The 19,280-nt window shown below is 39.1% G+C and overlaps 1 protein-coding gene and 2 long non-coding RNA genes across 7 annotated transcripts in view; 2 read left to right on the top strand and 1 right to left on the bottom strand.

The window, feature by feature from the left end:
* Positions 1-1,225: 1,225 nt before the first annotated feature.
* On the top strand, positions 1,226-1,686 carry LOC108033588 (uncharacterized). The gene is made up of 2 exons (XR_001768683.3): positions 1,226-1,339; positions 1,395-1,686. It is a non-coding gene; the product is annotated as an uncharacterized LOC108033588 (long non-coding RNA).
* A 47-nt stretch (positions 1,687-1,733) lies between these two features.
* On the top strand, positions 1,734-2,242 carry LOC127010702 (uncharacterized). Its single transcript, XR_007763467.1, has 2 exons — positions 1,734-1,828; positions 1,942-2,242. It is a non-coding gene; the product is annotated as an uncharacterized LOC127010702 (long non-coding RNA).
* Positions 2,243-7,688: 5,446 nt separating this feature from the next.
* The window catches only part of LOC108033669 (fasciclin-3), a 73,887-nt gene continuing 62,295 nt past the window's right edge, over positions 7,689-19,280 (bottom strand). The window contains exons 2-7 of one of the 5 annotated variants that reach the window (XM_017108111.3): positions 17,710-18,027; positions 17,069-17,410; positions 16,180-16,614; positions 13,747-13,777; positions 9,732-10,041; positions 7,689-8,848 (exon numbers count right to left, since the gene is read on the bottom strand). In XM_017108111.3, coding sequence (XP_016963600.1) covers positions 8,672-8,848; positions 9,732-10,041; positions 13,747-13,777; positions 16,180-16,614; positions 17,069-17,410; positions 17,710-18,027 — 1,613 coding nt within the window. In that variant the 3' untranslated portion in view covers positions 7,689-8,671. Of the gene's footprint in view, positions 8,849-8,966; positions 9,027-9,731; positions 10,042-11,121; positions 12,615-13,746; positions 13,778-13,952; positions 14,899-16,179; positions 16,615-17,068; positions 17,411-17,709; positions 18,028-19,280 lie in introns of those variants that run through there. The other 4 variants (XM_017108112.3, XM_017108114.3, XM_017108110.3 and 1 more) reach the window with 4 other exon arrangements.

Here is a 19,280-nt window from a genome sequence, read left to right as displayed (position 1 = left end):
GTTACACAAAAATAACATAATTTATAGTTAAAAAATTCAATAAACTTCCAAAGGTATAGTTTTTAAAGAACTACATCTTTGAAATGTCCAACTCTTTAATATACTTAATTTGACAGTGTAGTCTAGCAATAGTAAATATTCTCACAGGCACCAAACAAATCACAATTATTTATGGATTTTACGCATATGTGCATTTCCTTCAGAAGACAACCATTCAGTTGTCTTACTTCAGTCGAGAGCGATAAACATGAAATTCATTTGTTCGCCTACATTCTGATTCCTCTTTTTGCTTCGGTCGTGGGGATTGGTAAGTTTAAAATTCAAAACCAAAATTAATGATTTTTAATTTAAAATTTTTAGTGGTGAATATCTGTCGTTATCCATCAAAGACAGGGCCTTGCCTAGCAATTTTGCATAGATTCACTTACAGTCGATTTCTGAGAAGGTGCGTTCCATTTGCATATGGTGGCTGTGGTGGCAACGCAAACAATTTCGTTTCTTTACAAGCCTGTCAAGCCGCATGCGAACTAAAATAAGTCTTTCTGATTAAATTGAAATTTTCGCCAAAATATAGAATATTTGGATTATATTATTCGTTATCAAATTTAAATATAAAAGGAAAAAGAAACATATGTTGCTGCGTTTGAAGTTTATTTTAGTCACTTTGGAAATATATATAATTCACAATTAGACCTCGGCTAGGCAGAGACTCGGTATCAAAATCATTTATATGTACACAAATGATTTATTCACGGGTATTACGAAATTGAGGGACATAAGTTTCCAATCCGAGTCCTTAGCATTCAGTTGTCGCACTTCAGTCGAAAGCGATAAACATGAAGTTCAATTACGTACGTTTTTTAGCGGAGGATATCTGCAGTCTTCCAATAGTTATAGGACATTGCAGAGCGGGGCTTAATAGATTTGCGTAAATTCCTAGTAAAAAAGAGTGCATTCAATTTGTGTATGGTGGCTGTGAGGGCAACGCAAATAAATTCAAGTCCAAAGAAGCGTATAAGCAGCATGCAAAAGAAAATAGGTCTATTTATTTTATGCATTATCAAATTCAAATATAAGGGCAAAGAACTTTTTCATTGCGTTTGGAGTTACTTAAAAACAAACTGAATATAATCAAGTGTATTTAACAACTCTGTACCAGTATAAATTATTCACACATAGGCCGAACCAAAATGAATTAGTTTCGCATATTATGGTACGTGGGTTCCCATTTCGGGTCTGAAGCATTTAGTTATAACACTTTTTTCGAAAGCGAAAAACATGAATTTTATTTTTGCTGCTTACATCCTGATTTCTATTTCTAGTTTGGACGTGGTGAAATGTAAGTACAAAAACTGACGTCAAGTTAAAGGCATTTTCAAATCAAACATTTTCAGCGGAGGGAACCTGCAGTCTTCCAGCGATGACTGGGCCTTGCAAAGCAATGTTCCACAGATTCGCTTTCAGAGTCAGTGCCAAAAGGTGCGTTCCATTTATATATGGTGGCTGTGGTGGCAACGAAAACAATTTCGATTCTATCCAAGCGTGTGAAGCCGCATGTAAAAAAAGAAGTCTACCTGGGTAAACATTTAACTTACAAGTTTTACTTTACATTTGTCAATCTAAATTACCATTTAGCTTTAAGAATTCCATTACCATAACCAATATAATTACGATAATATCTCCAAACAGTTTTTTTTATATTATTGGGTTAGTTATAAGTAGACCGACAAATAGTTGACATTCTGGTTTTAAAAGAAGCTGACTATGAAAATTCTTTTCACTTGCATACTGTTTTTAATACCGGCTTGTTTGGAAGGGCAACGAAATCGTGAGTTTCACAATTTTTTAAAGTGTTGGTGTCCAAGCAAGTGCTTAGCATTTGTATTCGAATTGTTTATTCCATATTTAATGAAAAAAAAATACATTTTCTTTATCTACTAGGAGTCTGCTTAGAGCCGATAGTTAAGGGCTTTTGTGTTGGTCGTGAAACAAGATATGGTTACAACTACAAAGACAACAAGTGCTACCGCTTTAATTACAGTGGATGTGGTCAAAACGGAAATAATTTTAAGCAGTACAAGGAATGCTTGAAGATGTGCAAAAAGTAGTCACTCTAAATATTATTTGAATAAGTTAAGGTCGAAATATAAAGTAAAACTTAACATATTTAAAGAATGTTATAATGGGTTTACTTCCTTAGTACGAAGATGATAATTATAATGAATAATATTAAAATACCTAACCTAAATAGTTTAATTAGACCTACTTCGTAAGACATTGCTAAAATGTGTCATGTCCTCTAGAAAAAACAAGGATACTTTTGGTAATTTTACGATTCCCTTAAGTTTAAACATTGTATATCAAGCCATAACATATGCTCTTAAAAGTGTACGAAATATGTAGGTTGGGGTCTGGTGCTTAGCTTGAAAGATTTCTTCTCGAGAGGCAAACTTAACCTAGAGAAATACCTATCTTTAAGGAATTTGTGCTAGTGTTTTTTGACCAGTGCCCTTCCTCAGCTGAGAGGAATGGACCATCAGCCGTCAGCCTTCGCCTTGGCACACATTTTGGGCTCTCGCCCCTCATTGTTTGCCTGGGCGGCCGTGTGTATGATGTGGAAATTAAATACTTTGCTTGAAATGCCACACTGACGACTGCCGAGCGGTGGGCGGTCGATGGGGGCGTGGCGGGGGAAGGGAGGCGGTGGGCGTGCCGAGTGACAGTGGGACAGAAGGAGGGAGGGCCCATGACAAGGCAGCGAGGCAGCGAGGCAGCGAGGCAGCAACTTGTTAGCGAAGCTCCCTCCGCGCCATTTTGCTTTCCTTTTCGCTTTCACTCTCGCTTAAATTGTGCAACATTTCCGAGATGCCTTTCTTCCTCTCGAGCTGTTGTTGAGTAATTAAAATGCAAAGCAAAGTGCAGCAATTTGAGCCTAATTATAATGGCAGCATAAAAGTTGCGGGCGAACGGGGGCCGCCGGGGCGGAGGAAATCAGCAAACAGAATTGTTTAACCGACATGCCCCGACAATGTCTTGCCGCATTTCAGTTTTGTGTGTGAGACAGCAGAACATTTTCAATTTCCGCGCTCAAAGCCGCAGCGTTGGGAGCCTTTTGAAAATTGAATGTCACTGAAAGCGGCCACAGCAAGGGGGGCAGAAGCATTTGACCCACTCGGAACCCTAGTTTCAGCTGCTCTAGATTTGTGGCCCGCTTTCCTGGAGTTGGCCGAGTTCATTATAAATACTTTTTGTGTCAACCGCAAAAATGTTGAAAATATTCCATGCACTTGACTAGCACTCGACATTTGCATAGATGTAATGAAAAACATGCATAATATTCGCAAAGAATCGCCCAAAAACCACAAATATGCGGTGGCCCTATGAGGGTCAAACATTTTTGGGCATAAATATTTAATGTGCCGTGAAATGAGTAGGCGAAAGCAGGGAAAAGGGTTTTCCGAATGGCCAACCAAGTGTCAGTTGAGTTGAACGACGACCTAGCACTAGGCGCAGTAAAGGGGATCCCTTTTTTATCTATAAGTTTAGAACCTAAAGATATTTGGTCACTTCAATCATAAAATATATTAAAAATATTAATATTAAATATACTTAACAGCAGAAGGTAAAATGATGCCTACTGACGAAAACTAATTTACTTAATAAACAAATTTAAGAAAACTACTTAATACTTTTTAACATTTGATAAAATACCCAACTCTCATCTCTGTCTTGTATTATTTACCTTTCCATCGCTCTCAGCAAATTGACAGCCTCCCTGAGGCTGATAAAAAATTCAAGGGTGTATGTGTACAAATAAAAAAGTACTTTCTCCCCCTAAAATATTAATATGCAATAAAAATATTCCCAGGAATCGGCAAGCACTCAAATTCGCACCTTCGGCAGGCGGCGAGTTCTTCAATCAAATTCGTCTCTCGCAGTCTCACCTGGCCGCGTCGAGGGCCAAAAAGCCAGAGTTTATTTGATACTTTCCCAACAACTCTGTTGTTTCCCTTTTTATTCGCAAATATTTACGTGTATATTTGGGTAATACATTCGCACTGACCGAACTTGCCTGAAAAGTTCAACTTGTTGCGCAGTTGGTGGGTGACTTTTCTTCGGGATTTTTTTTGGCTGCCAAGCAGTAATTAATTGTGTCCGGCTGCCAGGCACTTTTTCTTTTATTTTGCTTTTATTGAAGCCACAATTTTCCAGAGACGGGGGGCGGGCGGAAAATAAACAGCTCGAATTATAATTAAGTATGCGCCCTGCTGGCCTGCTGCCCCGCTGCCCTTTCGGAGGCAGCAGAACAGAAGTTTGTTGATTTTCCGCATTTTTTACGATATCCATTTTCTGTTCGCCTTTCATTTCAAGTTGGTTAATTTACGCATTTTTATGGCAATCAAGCGTGGCTGCAGGAGGACGGCCAGCAATGGGACCTAAAAGTTTTGATAATTTGCATGGGCTTGTGGCGAAGGGTTAAACATAAAGGTTAAATATACTCGGTTGTATCTCATATCTGCATCTGGGGGAAGGGACTGCCAAGTCAGACCTGTTGCTGGCGGATAAATGGCCGCCAGTGCAAGTTGTGAAGGACGCGGCCGAAAGCTCGCCGACGTCTCAGGTGAGCGACTCCTTGGAATTGCACTTCCCCAGCTCGAAATCTCTTTGACTCGAAGCCCAAATGTGGGAGTTGCTCTTAGCAAAGCTGCACGGCACCTAAGAGACTGTCCGACTTCGTGTGCCTGCCACAGTAATTGTCACAATTGTCCAAGGGGCTTGGTTTTTTTATTTCTATTTACCCACAACCTCGGCACCTACTTTGGCTCTCTTAAAAGCTCGGCTGCTAAGAGAACTTATCCGGGGAGCTTAGCCTCCACAATTTCTCTTAGAGCTGCTCTTAAGCTCTCTCTTTATTCAGCGAAGAGAAAGCTGTTGTGGACTCCAAGCTGCTGATAAGGATTTACGGGAACAGCTGTTTCGCGAAAGCTTTGCACGTTAACTGCACCTTTTCTGTGTGTTGGTTGAATCGCATTGAACGGACGAAAAGTGGCACAAAAGATTGAACTACAAAATGAGATAATGACGAATTGGGTCAACTTTCGCTTAGAATTGGTTTTCCTGTTTGGTGACATTCAACATTTTTAAGAAAAATAGTTTATTAATAGTTTATTCAATATTCTAAAAAAATATGTTACAAAAAATATTTTATTAAAAATTATAATTAAAAAAGTTGAGTCAAGTTTTATTAAGGATGGGGCTTAGTTTGATTAGATGTTGTTATTACAAATTGTGCAAAATTAAAGGAAATAATTATGTGATTTTTAAACGTTTATTAAAAAAATCGTTTTTTTTTAATGTTAAAGTTTTATTAGGAATGAGGGTTAGTTAGGTTTGTTAATAATAATAACAATAAAATATAATCTTGTAAATATTTATTTACCTATATATATTTTTTCTGGCTTAAAGTCGAATTACCAATTACCTGTAAGCAACTTTATCAGTTTTATATACTGCCGCAACTTTATCATACCATGTTTTTAGTTGCTTTTTTTTCTTATTATTCTTTTAAAATGGTAACTAAAGTATTAATTTTGTAATACCTTACAATTTCCTAAATATAAGTGCCCTTGATGATTTCCCCACCGTTTACAACTGACTGGCAGAACAAAAGTATAATCCAAGAAAAACTGCGAGTGTTGGATTAACCACTTTTATGTTGTGTATTTCAGGGATTGTGTTGGTTCCTCTGCTGTCCTCAGTGCCCCGGCTTCGCAGGACTCTTGATTTTGGATTTTTGCTTGGCTTCTGTTTGACTTTGGCCGCCTTCTGTACTTTCTTCCGCCTCCCGGGTTCTGTGTACTTGTCTAACGACTGTTGTTGTTGGCTCTATTGTTTCCGAGTGCAAAAACTTTTCACCAGTTGTGGAGCCGAAATCGTATGCAGATTGAGGGGAACTGCAATTTGAAGCGCCCGAGTCCTCGGCTGAAGGAGTTATCCGCATTTGATTAGTTAGTGGACATAAACTGGCGTTGCATGCATATTTATGGGCGGTCGTAGGTTCGCTGGTAATTGAATCAATGCCTGCAACATTGTTTATTAATATGCAATTAGAGCTGGGGCACGTGGAACGCAATTCGATCCTGGTTTCTAGTCAGCCGATTCAAAATGGCAAACTAATTAGGCGAAATTAATGCGTCGCGGATTCCTGAGCCTGATTACATAATTAACAATATGCCTTGTGGCGGGGATGCAGATTATAGGGTTTCGGGTAGCCAAGAGGGAGGGATCGGGAATTGAATTAAAAAGGAAACTGGAGCATCGATTGTAAGGAAGCGAACGGGTCATTTCAATTAAAGGTTTCAAATCACAGTGGTTAAATAGAAAATTTAAAAAAAACTGAAAAACGAAAAAGATATTCGTATTAGTAGTATTTTTCCTTGGACAAGGTCCATTTCGTATCCCGATTTGGCCGAAAAAAAATTATTTTCTTAGTCATAGTATTTAAAAACTAAAAAAGAAGAGAGAAGAAAATCGTAGTCTCTAGCTGTATCCTTTAAACTTTTTTTGAACACCTAAAAAATAACATTTTTTAAAATGTGTGAAAACGGCATTTTTGGGAATCATGACATAAAAAACGAGCCAAGGTCATTTAGGTCATTTTTTACCTCTTAATTATTTATTTTTTATAGCTACTTTGCATATTTTTTCTGGGCGTAGCTTACTGCTTGCTCACGCCCTTATGAAATATTTAGAATTGTAATTCCAAGCCTAGCTTTTTCCGGTAAAATCAAATTATGCACGCCCAAAGGGAGATTCAGTCTACTCTTCTCCTTGCCCGCCCCAATTTATTTTACAGTGCCCCATTTCACATTTCACTGAGAGTGCATTGTACTAGCCTTGAAAGTTCCATTTTATTCGCTCCCCCTGAAGTCAATTTCAATGTACTGCCTGCGGCATGGAACAAAGGAGGAAAACTGCAAAATTGTATTTTACTTTTAAGCTGTCGCGTGGACCCTGCAAAAAAGAGGAAGGAACGGCCCCCAGAATGGCGAAATAAAATATACGAGATCCGCTCTGTTTTTGTCTAATGTAAAATGCGACGCTTCGGGTAACGCGCAGATTTTGAGCTTTATAAATTGAAATGTCAGAAAAAGTTGAGGGAGCCGCAGTACCGAGCAGTTGACTGACTGAGTGACTGACTGACAGGCAGCCACAGCCAGATACCGAAATCTGCCAGCAGACAGAGCCAAGTCAACTGCAAGACTCTGCCATATTTTACTATTATTATTTCTCCTTTTTTCGGCATTAGCCGAAATAAATAAATGGCAATGCGGCTGTGAATAATGCGACATGATTAGCCCTCCTGCTGTTGCAGATCGGATCAGAAGTGCGCTATTATTTAGTGTAATCGGCGTTGTTGTGTTGGGCTCTTCGGTGCCTGAAAGGCCAAACAAAGATGCCGACAGCCTCAACTGCAATTTCAAGTTCCCTGCCGCAAATTTGACATCCCATTTGACAAGGTATATGTTAACACAGCCCTTTGCATTTGGCTGGCGGCTAGACATTACGGGGCAGCTAATTAGACAATTCATTCAAAATTAATTTCTATTGAGGAAATACTCACCTAAATACTTACCTATTGTATCCAGGTTTTTGACTAATTATTGAAATGCTGATAATACACCCACTTTATATGGTAAAGAATTTTATTCAAAAATGTTTCTGGTTCAGCTTACCTTTATACAAATTATATAACTTACAAAGTATAAGAATCAATCATCATCATGAAAGTACATCGTAATTAATTTATGCACTTAACTTAGTCAATTATCAATTAATTCGTAATGGTGTAAATAGTTTAAATAATAACATTAATTGTCAGTTGTGTGGAAAATGGATGGATATCGTTGAGAGACAAAACGAAATTAATTATGATAAAATACTTTCAGTTGCAAGAGATGTTCGATGAGTTTTTTCATATTTAACTTTTGAATATTGCTGTTTAAATGCTTTTTCTGGCTGCCTAAATCGTTACAGTCCCTAATTTTGCTTATCCAAAACGGCGGTGAGTACAAAAATTGCGTTAAAATAATTTAAGGTTCGTCTAAAAAGGTTTACGTAAATTTTGCATAATGTTTCATATTTCTTGTGTGGCTTCTTGTCTTAAATTTACATTTAGCTTAAATGCGAGACATTTATGTAAATAATTGAGATTTTCAAATGCTTTTTTCTCTTGCCTATGTTTATGTAAATTTTATTTATATATATCGTTTTGTTTTGCAAATATTATTTTAGCTTTTTTAGGTTTTTTCTTTTTATCTTGTTGTAAATTTGATTTAATGTGTGGACTGGGGCAGGAGGGGTACATATTGAGGGGGCGTGTCTTGCGTCAAGATTTCTGTGCGGAGATTTAAGTTTATTTTGTAAAAGTTATGTTTTCGCTTTTATGTTCTTAGTTTCACATTTCATTAGATTTTAGTACACACATTCAAGAAGTTTTTGAAAAACCACTCAAGACATTTTATTCTGTTTTGCATTCTTAATATCATTGTAAAGTTTATGTTTATGCTGCACTGGGTCTCCTGCTTACATAGCTGCTTCCTAATTTTGTGCAATCGTTTTTATGTTTCGTTTGTGTCAGCCTCCCAGGGTTTTATTTTGATGGGCTAGATTATTTCTTGTCCTTCTGCACGTAGACTATTTCGGCGTACTCCGTCGTTCGATTAGCCCCAACTCCAGAGCCTTCGGGTGTTGCTGCTGTTGTTTTGGTTGCCGCTGGTGTTGCTGCTGCTGTTGTCTCATTGGCTGGTTTTAGTACAAGTTCAGCATAGACGAGTTGTTTGTCTTGCTGTGTTTGTGGGAAAGTAGATAGCAAACGTTTTTATAAGTAATTTTCTAATTCAGCAAATTAAGCATAGAGAAATTTAATAGGTAGGTTTTTTAGGGGAATATTAATACCTTTTTTAAGCACTTAGCTTTCTTTACTTAAATGTCCACACTGGTGAGGTGCTCTGCCAAACTATAGCCTTTATTTGCGTATATATACAAAAGTTATACAACAACGGATTTTATTTTGCATGCGGTTTGGTTTTTAACGGAAAGAGCAGAAAATGGCAAAGAAAATATGTAGAAAATTTGTGATAACAGCAAAAGGGAAATTATAAAAGAAATAATTTAATTGTATGCTGGAAGCTTGCGTCTAAGTACATAGTAACTATGCTAAGCTTAAAGGAAAATACAGCTCGCACTCAAACACACGCACACAGTTTATATTCAGGATGAAAAAAATGTGTCAACTATATGAAACCCATATTATTATTTTAATCAGTTTTTTTAAGTTCCTATTAATTTATTATTTCATTTATTTTTATTATTTTTATTAATTTATTACTTGAACACGTTTAAAAAATCTAAATTTTTTTTAATGAAATATTGCATGAAAAATTAACACTATCCAATTCAAATGGAAAACAAATTCAGTATGAAACTGCCCTTGTAAGTATGCAATGGTAATTTTCTTAGCTTTTTCTTTAAAGACTTGAATACTTTGCTTAACATTTGTATCTTAAATAAAAATGTTTTATCAATTTTTAATGCATGGAAATAAACATTTTTTTAGTAAAAAAAATATCGATTGTCTGAATATTTTAGAGATATATTTTCTGTGTGCTCAGACGAAAACAGAGAAGATGGAAAGAGAATGGGACGAGGTGTGGGACATTGTTCTATACCTTTGGCTCATTGTCATTGCCATCGATGGCATTCACGGCTGCTGGACTCTCTGGTTCACCCTCCTCCACAATATTCAATGACTCCTGGTTGTCCTTGTGCTTCTTCGCATCCTTTTCGTTGAAGCGCTTTAAAATGGCCACGGCAAAGGCTGGCAGTCTCTTGGCCTTCTTCTGCTGCTGCTGCTGTTGCTGGGGATTCTCCTGTTCGTTAACGGCTGCCTCCTCCTCGGCCGACACGCCCACTCCGCCCATCGTGGTCGTGGCCGTGGCCGTTGAAGTGGCTTTTATATCGGCGCTTTCCGTGTCGCTGCTGCTTGTCGGTTGGGAAATTGTTGGGAGGTTTTGGATGGGTTCATGATTTTGATTTTGTATGAAAGTTGCTGCTGTTTGCTATTTTTTGGTCTATTTTTCTACTTATTACTGTGTCAAAATAATTGCTGCTGTGCGAATTTTCTCCCCCAAAAACAGGGTAACAAAAGACGGCCATAATGGTGTTCGGGGTTAGTCGTGTGGTTAGAAGTCCTTTCTTGGCATCTATTGCTCTCTTTGGGAAGTCCTATCTGGCAGTTGTTAGTGGGCTTACGCATTTGTGTTTTGGTAATTGCATAATTGTTATTATTGTTCGTGTGCGGCACCATTTAAACCATTAAAACGAATAGTGTTAGGTAAAGCAAATATTCAAGAGGGCCCTCATGTAATCTCTTTATATTTAAGTTCTTTTATTTAATATTTGGCCTCTTTAAGATTATTTTGATTATTTATTCTATAAATGTATTAGTTAAAAACTTACATAAATTAAAAAATTATACATTAACTGAAAATTAACAGGAGCTGTCCTGTAAATGTTATAGCTTCTTTTGCAATTCCTTTTTAATCAACCGAATTGATGGAAAAGGTGTTATTTCATTTAAATTCATATGCCCTGTGCCCCACCTAATGTCCAATAGTCTATGCCATATGGAATATTTAATTCGCTTTTGACCTTAATGGACTCTTTACCCAGTTCCACCCCCATTTTAACCTTCGTTTGACGTGGGCTGACCGAGTAAATTGCTTTCGCTCGGCTGAAATGAGTTTCATCTATATTCTATAAATATTTTTGGCTCATTTGAATGTCTGCCTGCTGTCTGGGCTAGCTCAACAAGTATCCGTTGGATACATTTTCCTAACAGTTTGTGCCGTGTCTATATGTTCGTGCTTGTATTTGTATTAGTTTCTGGAGTGGCGTGTTAGTCTCTCGTATATATGAAATGTTTTTTGCATGAAACGTTGATTTCGTATTTTAATGATATTGCTTTCAGGCTTCCATTCTATTCAAAACTCGGCTTTCACACACGCACACATGTTCAGGCACTCGCAAAATAAATAAATCCATAAAAGGAAACTCAACTCTGTTTTAACAATATTTATTGTTGTTAATTAATCATTAAACATAGGTATTGTAAAAAATATTGAAGGAAAAAACATGTATCAAAAGTTCCTATCGTTTCGGTTTTAATTACTAGGTTTTAATTTTAATCATCGAAATAAGAGTAAGTTTCTTTTCGCTCTTAAAGTACAGTGTGTGCGGCTTAAGTTGAACACTTTGATGATGACCTTGTTCTACAGTGACTACAATAATTATTTTTGTATATCAAAGAATGGTTGCTTCATGCTTGCCATGCAAACTCTTTCGATTTATGTATTCGATAAAAACTTAATTTCATGCCAGCTTTAAATTCTATGAAATAAATAAGTTTGTGTATTTATTTATAGGTTTTGATGTTTTTGTTTCTGTTTTGTAGAAGAAGCAACGTTTATGAGTTAATACAAGCTTAGAGCCTAGTTTGGAGTCAGTTTTGCAACGGGTTCACCTAGTTTTTAAGAGTCCCTATCTTGAGAATTATCTGGCGACTTAAAATCTTCTCAGAATCATTTAAGTTAAGAAAGTGAGCTCACTGCTTTTAGTTATTAAATTTATAAATATTCTGACATATATTTAAAGTTTTGTAGTTATAAATCCCACAAGGAATTATCTCAAGTTCAGGACTCGAAGCCAACATTTTCAAAGCATACTTTTGGGTGCTTTTCAAGTAAAAGTGCAGTGAAATTTTAAATATGCTTCTACCGGTATTTAGTCTATGTTTATCAGGGTTCTCAAGAGAAAGGCACTCTAATATATATAAAAAACGAAGGTGCAGCAAACAGAGTTCACTTAGGGCCCCTAAAACTGCTCCATCCCTAATCCTGCTGCGCGTTTCCTGTACCCAAAAAGAAGAAATAAATAAATATGAATGCCACACGCGCACACACACACGTGCACACTCTCAGATTTCCGTTTCCTGTGGCAACTTTGGCGTCGTCGGAGTTGTCGTCGTCGTATTTGCGGTGGCAATGGGACTCGTGGTATTTGCCTCTCCGTTTTGGGGCCTCTGGGGCTTGGGGGGAGTGGCCGGGCCCGGGGCCGTGGACTTGCCCCTTCCCGAGAGTAGCATCGCCTGCTTTTCGATCAGCTCGCGCTGATCCTTGGGCAGCCAGCGCGAGAAGCGCGACTCGGGAATGCCCAGCTGATTGCCCTTCTGCAGGAGGTCAGCATGCTCACTGCCGTCTTCCTTGTCGCTCGCCGAGCTGCGGGAATTGCGGCCTGCCGCCTGACTCATCAGAATGCTCTTCAGGGGTCTTGTGGTGGGGTTATAGACACTGCTCTCGCGGTCCGTGCCATATTCGAAGCTGTCGTCCTCGTCGTGATGGCGTCTTTCGACCGACATGCGATCCTGGCCGTTTCCATTGGCCTCGCGCACCTTGCTGGCGCCCAACAAGGTAATGCCATTGGGGGTCTCCAAGAGGGCCACGTTCTGACCGTGGCTTTGCTGGGCTCCCAACTCCAGCTGCTTGTCGATCTGACTGTTTACGGGTTTTTGTTATATGTAGTTTTAGGTGATTTCAAATATTTTAGGTATTTGAAAATGTTACAACAAGGTTTTCGAAATGGAAATTGGTTTTTAAATTTGGTAAGGAATTTTTTGGTTCGAATGAGAGATTTGTTGCAGAATTTGTTACATTTTTTGGTTTCATGGCACGTTTTATTCAGTGGTTTCGTTGGTTTGTTGGCGTGGGAGGTTGTCCATATGAAAGTAGCAGAAGAAGAAGACAAAACATAGCAAGAAGATTGTTTTCGTTTCTTTTTGTGGTTGAGGTTGTTTTTTCGCTATTTTTGTATTATTTTTGTGATGCATTAGCAAAGTGGCTCTAACACTATGGACTTTTTTCTATGCATTTGTTTGCTGATAGTTCTTGGTTTTTGTTGGATGACTGGGACAGCGACATTTTGACATTTTTAGTAAATGCGTGAGACAGAGCAAGAGAGCTGTATGATGTTCAGAGGGTAGGAGAGAGACAGAGCTAGACAGACACTGCTTCTATTGGCTTTCTGGTGGGCGGGCGAGCGGGCAAGTGGGCGTGACAGAGCGACTAGCGAGCGTTTTAGTGGGAAAGTTCAAGAGTGTGTTTAAAATGTGTGTGTGTACAGAGTGTGTGTGACAGCGTGACAACTATTCTGAACTGATTTTGCTTTTATGGAATTAAATTTAGAATTTCACTTTTCAGACTTTTCAAATACAAGGCGAAACACGAGACTTTAGCAATGTTTGGCGTGGCTTGTGTATGCGTGTGCTTAAGTTAGGGTTTTTCTATAAATGAGCTATGAACTAACCTAGGATGACAATGAGCTGCTTCTATAGCTAGAGATGGTGGCTTTTGTGGCATACGGTTAGTGTAAGTACGAATATTAGGGCCACTCAAGAGACACATGCAAGTAGACAAACAAACACACATCCGAACTACGCAACAATTAATGAATGGATACAGATAAATGGCTTTGAAAGTTAAACAAGTAAGCAAACCAGATACCGTCGACGGGTTAGTTGTGGATCCACGGAAGCAATTTATGTGTGTATGGCCTGGCCCCGTATTTTTTGCACTTTTCTGATCTTATTTTGACATTTGTTAGGCTGATGAGAGAGTTCACTGTACTTACGTTTCGTTTGTGGGCGTCTTGATGGATTTGCCTGTGTGGAGAAAATTAAAAAATCATTTTTAACATATTTACAATATTCGCCGAATAGGTTGCATACTGAATAATAATGGTTTTCATGATTAATGATATACGATAAGGGTTCCCCTCCTAGCATCATCAGCTACATTTCTGCCACATCAAACACAACCAGCTTGTAACTATACAAATTTGTATTTTCATGTTTCGTTTATTTTTTCGTTTTACTAAAATTACAAAAGAACAGAAAAACACAAGAAGCGGATAACTAATTAAAATAAATCATAGGCATGTTTAATTTCCTAATTTGTTATGCTTGCCAAGTTGAACTGATTGATTGGCCAATCGACGCAAAATAATAATTAGAAAATGCAAAATGCTGGCAGCTCTTATAGCTTAAATAAATACATGGATGAAAATCAATATTGTGGACAAAGTATAATACAATAAATTGGACATGGTTGATTTATTACTTTAATTTTGTATAGGTATACATATACTTATGTTTTGTTTTGGGTGAGTTCGAGAGCATAAGAGGAAATTTAAGGCTGGCGAGATTCGCGATTTACGAAAATTGGTCACTTAAAAATACTTGGCCTAAGGTAAGGTGTTGCTTTTCGTTCGTTTATAGTAAAATATATTTAATTATTTTTTTGTGCGCATTTTGAGACTTTTCCATTGAATTACTTTTATGAGAGAGCAAATATTTGAGAGCAAACGTATGGTAAGGAGATATGTTATGTTATTCGTTTGTTTCTTTTCCCTCCTGCTTTCAGCAGAAGGGGGCACACAGCTAACTGGCCAAGAGCCACGCCCACTTGCCGGGCATCGCGGTGGGCGAAGGGGCTCAAACGGAGGTGTTCGGCGGCTTGGGAGCCTCGAGGCCATTTAAACTGTGCTGGCTGCCATTGCCAGCGGCTATGACCGCTGCCGCCGTGGCCGCCGCACTCCTCTTCAGGTCCGCCTTCTTTTGCGCCTCCAGCTTATCGGTGACGGGGGGCGTGGCCTCCTCCGACTGCTGGGTGGTATCGATATGCTCATCGCCATTATCGCGACCATCCAGCTCCTCGTCGTCGTTGAACTCGGGGTGGATCTGGGCCTCCGAATCGGGACCGATGTCCGTGTTTAGAGTGGCGCCTGTAAAAACGACAACAACAAGACTAACATTTAGCTTCGTGGGCAGAGACAGAGGGAGAGAGAGAAGAGCAGACAGAGAGAGAAGATTTCGTTCTTGAAGATACCAAAATTCCATATTAAAGTTGAGGTTAGTCCATTTACCAAAAAGCTTATAAGGCAGAAGTACAGAAAGCATAGAGAAACAGAGAAATACAATTGTTCTTGAATTTTGGAATATTTTACATTTAAAGCAAATAACAGGCTTATAAATATATTTTGGAATTTTGTTTTTAAATTTTTAGTGACCAATTTTTGTTTTCAATGTTAGCTCATCTTGTTGTTGTCATTTGTAGACAATTTTACTCAGAGAGTTTTACAGAGTTGTTAATCTTAGGTAGCTAGAAAGTAATTAATTCAGTTGGGCTGGATTTACTTAACTATTAATTTGAAAAACGTATGTTTTTTATATTTTATTTATTTTGAATTCACCTACAGCTAACAATTTTTTAAACCCAATTTTGATTTTTTTATACAATTCTTTTGGCCACTCTTTAGTGGCCTACAAATTATGGTTAGAAATATTACATTTTTAAGCAAAATATAATTTTCCACAACTACTCTTTTCCATATAACAACTAAAAATACAAATACTTGTTATGCTCTCATTATAGGAGAAATTATTTTTTTAACCTGAGTTAACTTTAACATTTTCAATTTTAAATTTCACACTCTCACAATTGTACATTTTTCATGTCTTCTTTCACACATGTGCTCCATATTTTCATTTTTCGCCCATGCCCACATACTTTTGAAGAATATTTTTTCCACAAGAACTCTGCCTGGCAAAGTCAAGTGAATTTTTTTTAATTAGATGAGTTTGCTAGGGCTGCGTTCATCCGCCCGTCTGGATGCTCCTTCTGCTAGGTTAACGCTAATTAAAATTTAAAAGCCGCACAATGTGTCGAAAGTTAGCAACGGCTTGTGGCAACACGGCCAGCCCCACCCACAGGACTCCCGAAAAACCGGAGTACATACATGTATGCATATGAATCGCAGGATGAGTGGTGGAGCTTGGGAAAATGGGTGCTGAAGGTGAGGAGTTTGGGTGGTGGGGGAACCTAGAGCCAGAATTTATTGTTAGCTTAGCTGATGATGAGACAATAGTGGCAGTGGATGATCATAATGATGCTGATGCTGTTGTTGTTGATGTGGCTGAGAGGCTAATGACGATGTTTCACCCACAAAATAAGCAAAAATGTGTGTGTGGAAAATCAAAAAGGAAAAAAAGGCTTTCCAACTTACCGCCAAAACACCACCGGCCAGTGGCTCGTGCAAACACAATTAGCAGAACGACCAGGACCAGAACGGCAACGGCCACCACAATGCCAACAATTGCGGCCACATCCAGGCTGCTGCTGGGCGGTTTGCTCGACGAGCTGATGCGCACCTGGTAGTCCGTCAAGCCCAGCTCGTTGCTGGCCCTCAGATTGTAGGTTTTCGTGGTGTCCTCCAGAGTCAGACCGGCGATGGCCAGAGTCACGTTGTACTCGTCGTTGCCCATGTACTGGGGCTCGTAGGCCGAGTAGCGTCCGTCGGTGCGGCCCTGGCCCACAATTGCTCCATCGATGGTCCACTCGATCTTGGGCTGCGGACTGGCGCGGATGGTGATGTTCACGATGGCAGTGTGCTCCAGGTAAAGTCCGTACACAGCGGCATCCGGCTGGTGGACGGGGGCGTCTGAGGGGATATGTATAAGGTTTTAGTCTAATTTTTGGTTATGACACAATTAATAAATAAGTATATTTAAAAAAAAGAAAGTATAATAAGCTAGTCATTGAACCGCCGAAAATGAAATCTTCGAGCTTCCTGCTTTAAGTATATGTAAGTATCTTTAACTTTAAAAGGTCGTTTGTTAAATCATGAACAAGACTTATACAAGACCATAAAAAATACATTAAAAATTATTTTAGACAAATGTATTTTGAGCAAGTTCTTAAAGGTTAATCTTGAACTTGTGTCATAAATAAATTAAACTTTCATTAAAATTAATAAATATAACATAACATATAATTCAACTTTGTTTTCCCCTTTTTCTAGCTGAGCTTGTTTTAGCCCCCTACTTCATGACCTATTTAAGTTCCACTTTCGTGGAACTACCCGGAAAAGACTGTAGTTAGTGTGCAGCACTCACATCGGACGTTGATGATGTAGGCAGCTTCCTGGGGGGGAATGCTCTCGCGATCAGTTTGGTGGTGCGAGCGGCAGACCAGCTTCCGGTTGCTGTCCTCTGCCGACAGGTGCCATTGGATTTCCTGCACCGAGGTCGAGAGTTCCACGTTGTCGCTGGTCGAGGACATGATCTCCAGGGGAGTGGTGCGCTTGTTGGCCGGCATGCTGTCGATGTACCACGAGATGTTCGCCGGCGGACGACCATCGCGAACGCTGCAGCGGGCCCTGAACTCGGTTCCCTCGTTGAAGTAGCCCTCGCGGTTTGGCTTCGACAACAGCTCGATGATGGGCTGCTGGGGACGCACTGAAAAGTTCGGCAAATAAATCATTAAATTTGGTAAATAAGGTGGGCAGTGAGGGTAATTTTTGGTATTTTGAGAAGAGATTATAGATCGATAAAAAAATAAATGCACTAAATAATTGGATTATTTTTTTTTATATTATTAAAATAATACTACTATATTACAATAAATTTTTTCTCTTTAACCAGACAAGCTAAAAAAAATTGTTATTAAATATTTTAAAATATCTTTGTTTAATTTCAGCTTGCAAGAAACGAGTAATCTTAGAGTAGTGAGTGATTTGTAGTCTTTGGATACTTACTTGCCACCACCAGGTCGATGGTGCCCGTGAGCTCCTCCCCCTCGACGCCCAGACTGCACTTGACCTGGCCGTTGTTGCTGGCCTTGACCCTCTCGATGCTGACGCCGCACTGTCCGGCCGTGAGACCCGCTCCGTGGTACGTGAAGCCGGGGGTCTTGTTCCACTCCGGTGACAGGTTGAGGACCTTCTGCTCCCCGGGGATCTCAATGCGGCAGTAGTTGATGGCCTTTCCGTAGCGGCAGAGCAGTTCGGTGCGATCATTCTGGTTGAGGAGCGCTGTGTTGGGTTCCACATTCACCTGGGCCCAGGCGAGCGCATCTGAAAGATAAATGCAAACAAAAAAGGCGATTATGTTGGGGCTGTTGTGCAATTCGCTTAAGTATCTGGTATCTAGTTTCTGGTATCGCATAACCCGAGGCATTGTCTTTAGCCAGAGAAACAAGCAAAAATAATAAACGGCACGTTCCATGCAACAGCACTCGACACGCTGTCCTAATGTCTTGGCAATCAGGCAAATGACTGTTGCATTTAGCGACAGACACCTGCAACTTTGCATCTTTAAGATACGCATCGCATGCCCAGAGATCCCAGCTTGTTTTTTTCCATTTGCCATTGCAAACAATGCGGCTGCATTTTCTCATTAAGTTTCAATTAAGTTATTCGTTCGTTTTTTCTCGGTTTTGTGTGGAAATGTTTTCCCACTCCCATCGCCACAGTTGAAAAAGTTTTTGCGAAAAGTTCTCTCAACTGCAGTTGCTTGCTATTCTGTTTTTTTTTTTAGCATTTTCTATTTGCCAATTAAGACATTTGAGTAATTTTCTAAGTTGTGCATTAAACGTTTGAGCAAAAGAGGAGCTTCCACTTGCTTGTATGTTTGTTTGCCTGACTTCGGTTTTGTCGGTTAGACGGGGCAAATATGCCGGAGAAGACCAATTTCTAATGAAATTCTGACTGTGGATTATTTGAATTCTGGCAAATAATTAGGATTAAATTTCGGTTAAATTGTGTGCTGGTACTACAACTTCAAGGTTACATTTAAAGTAGGTATCGCAGCATTTCGATAAATGTTTAAATGTAAAAAAGATACGACTTTTTCAAATAAAAATCTATTTTAAAATGGCAATTTACGCAATAAATATGTTAGAAATAGCAATGTATTTTTAGACATTAAACTGCAATATTAAATCGTGAAATTTGATATAGGGGAATGTTTAGACTCTTTTGAGGTTTGATATCCTGATCTGAATTTTCCCGTCTAATGCCAGATAGCGATTTCGAAAATTGCCGACTAATTTCTGTAAATGAAAACCGCAAAATGGCCCATTTTGGCCAAAATATGAGAGGCGGCAGCACAGAAAACAGCTGCAATCCTAAAACCGATGGGAACACGAGGTGAAAATGGGGGAAGCTGCAGGGGAACCTCAATATGCAGCTGGCCAGAAGTGAATTGATTTCTCCGCTCGACTCCGTTGCGCCTTTTGGCTTTCGGATGACTGACGACTGGCTGGGTAAAGTTTTGTTTGGTCAGCCGGAAACGTGCGGAAAATCAACAGCATTTGCATTCGACTTTA

The sequence above is a fragment of the Drosophila biarmipes genome, chromosome 2L (assembly GCF_025231255.1).
Source record: "Drosophila biarmipes strain raj3 chromosome 2L, RU_DBia_V1.1, whole genome shotgun sequence".
Lineage (NCBI taxonomy): Eukaryota > Metazoa > Arthropoda > Insecta > Diptera > Drosophilidae > Drosophila > Drosophila biarmipes.
The sequence above is the reverse complement of the archived record's forward strand: the minus strand, read 5'-3'. Positions and strand labels throughout refer to the sequence as shown.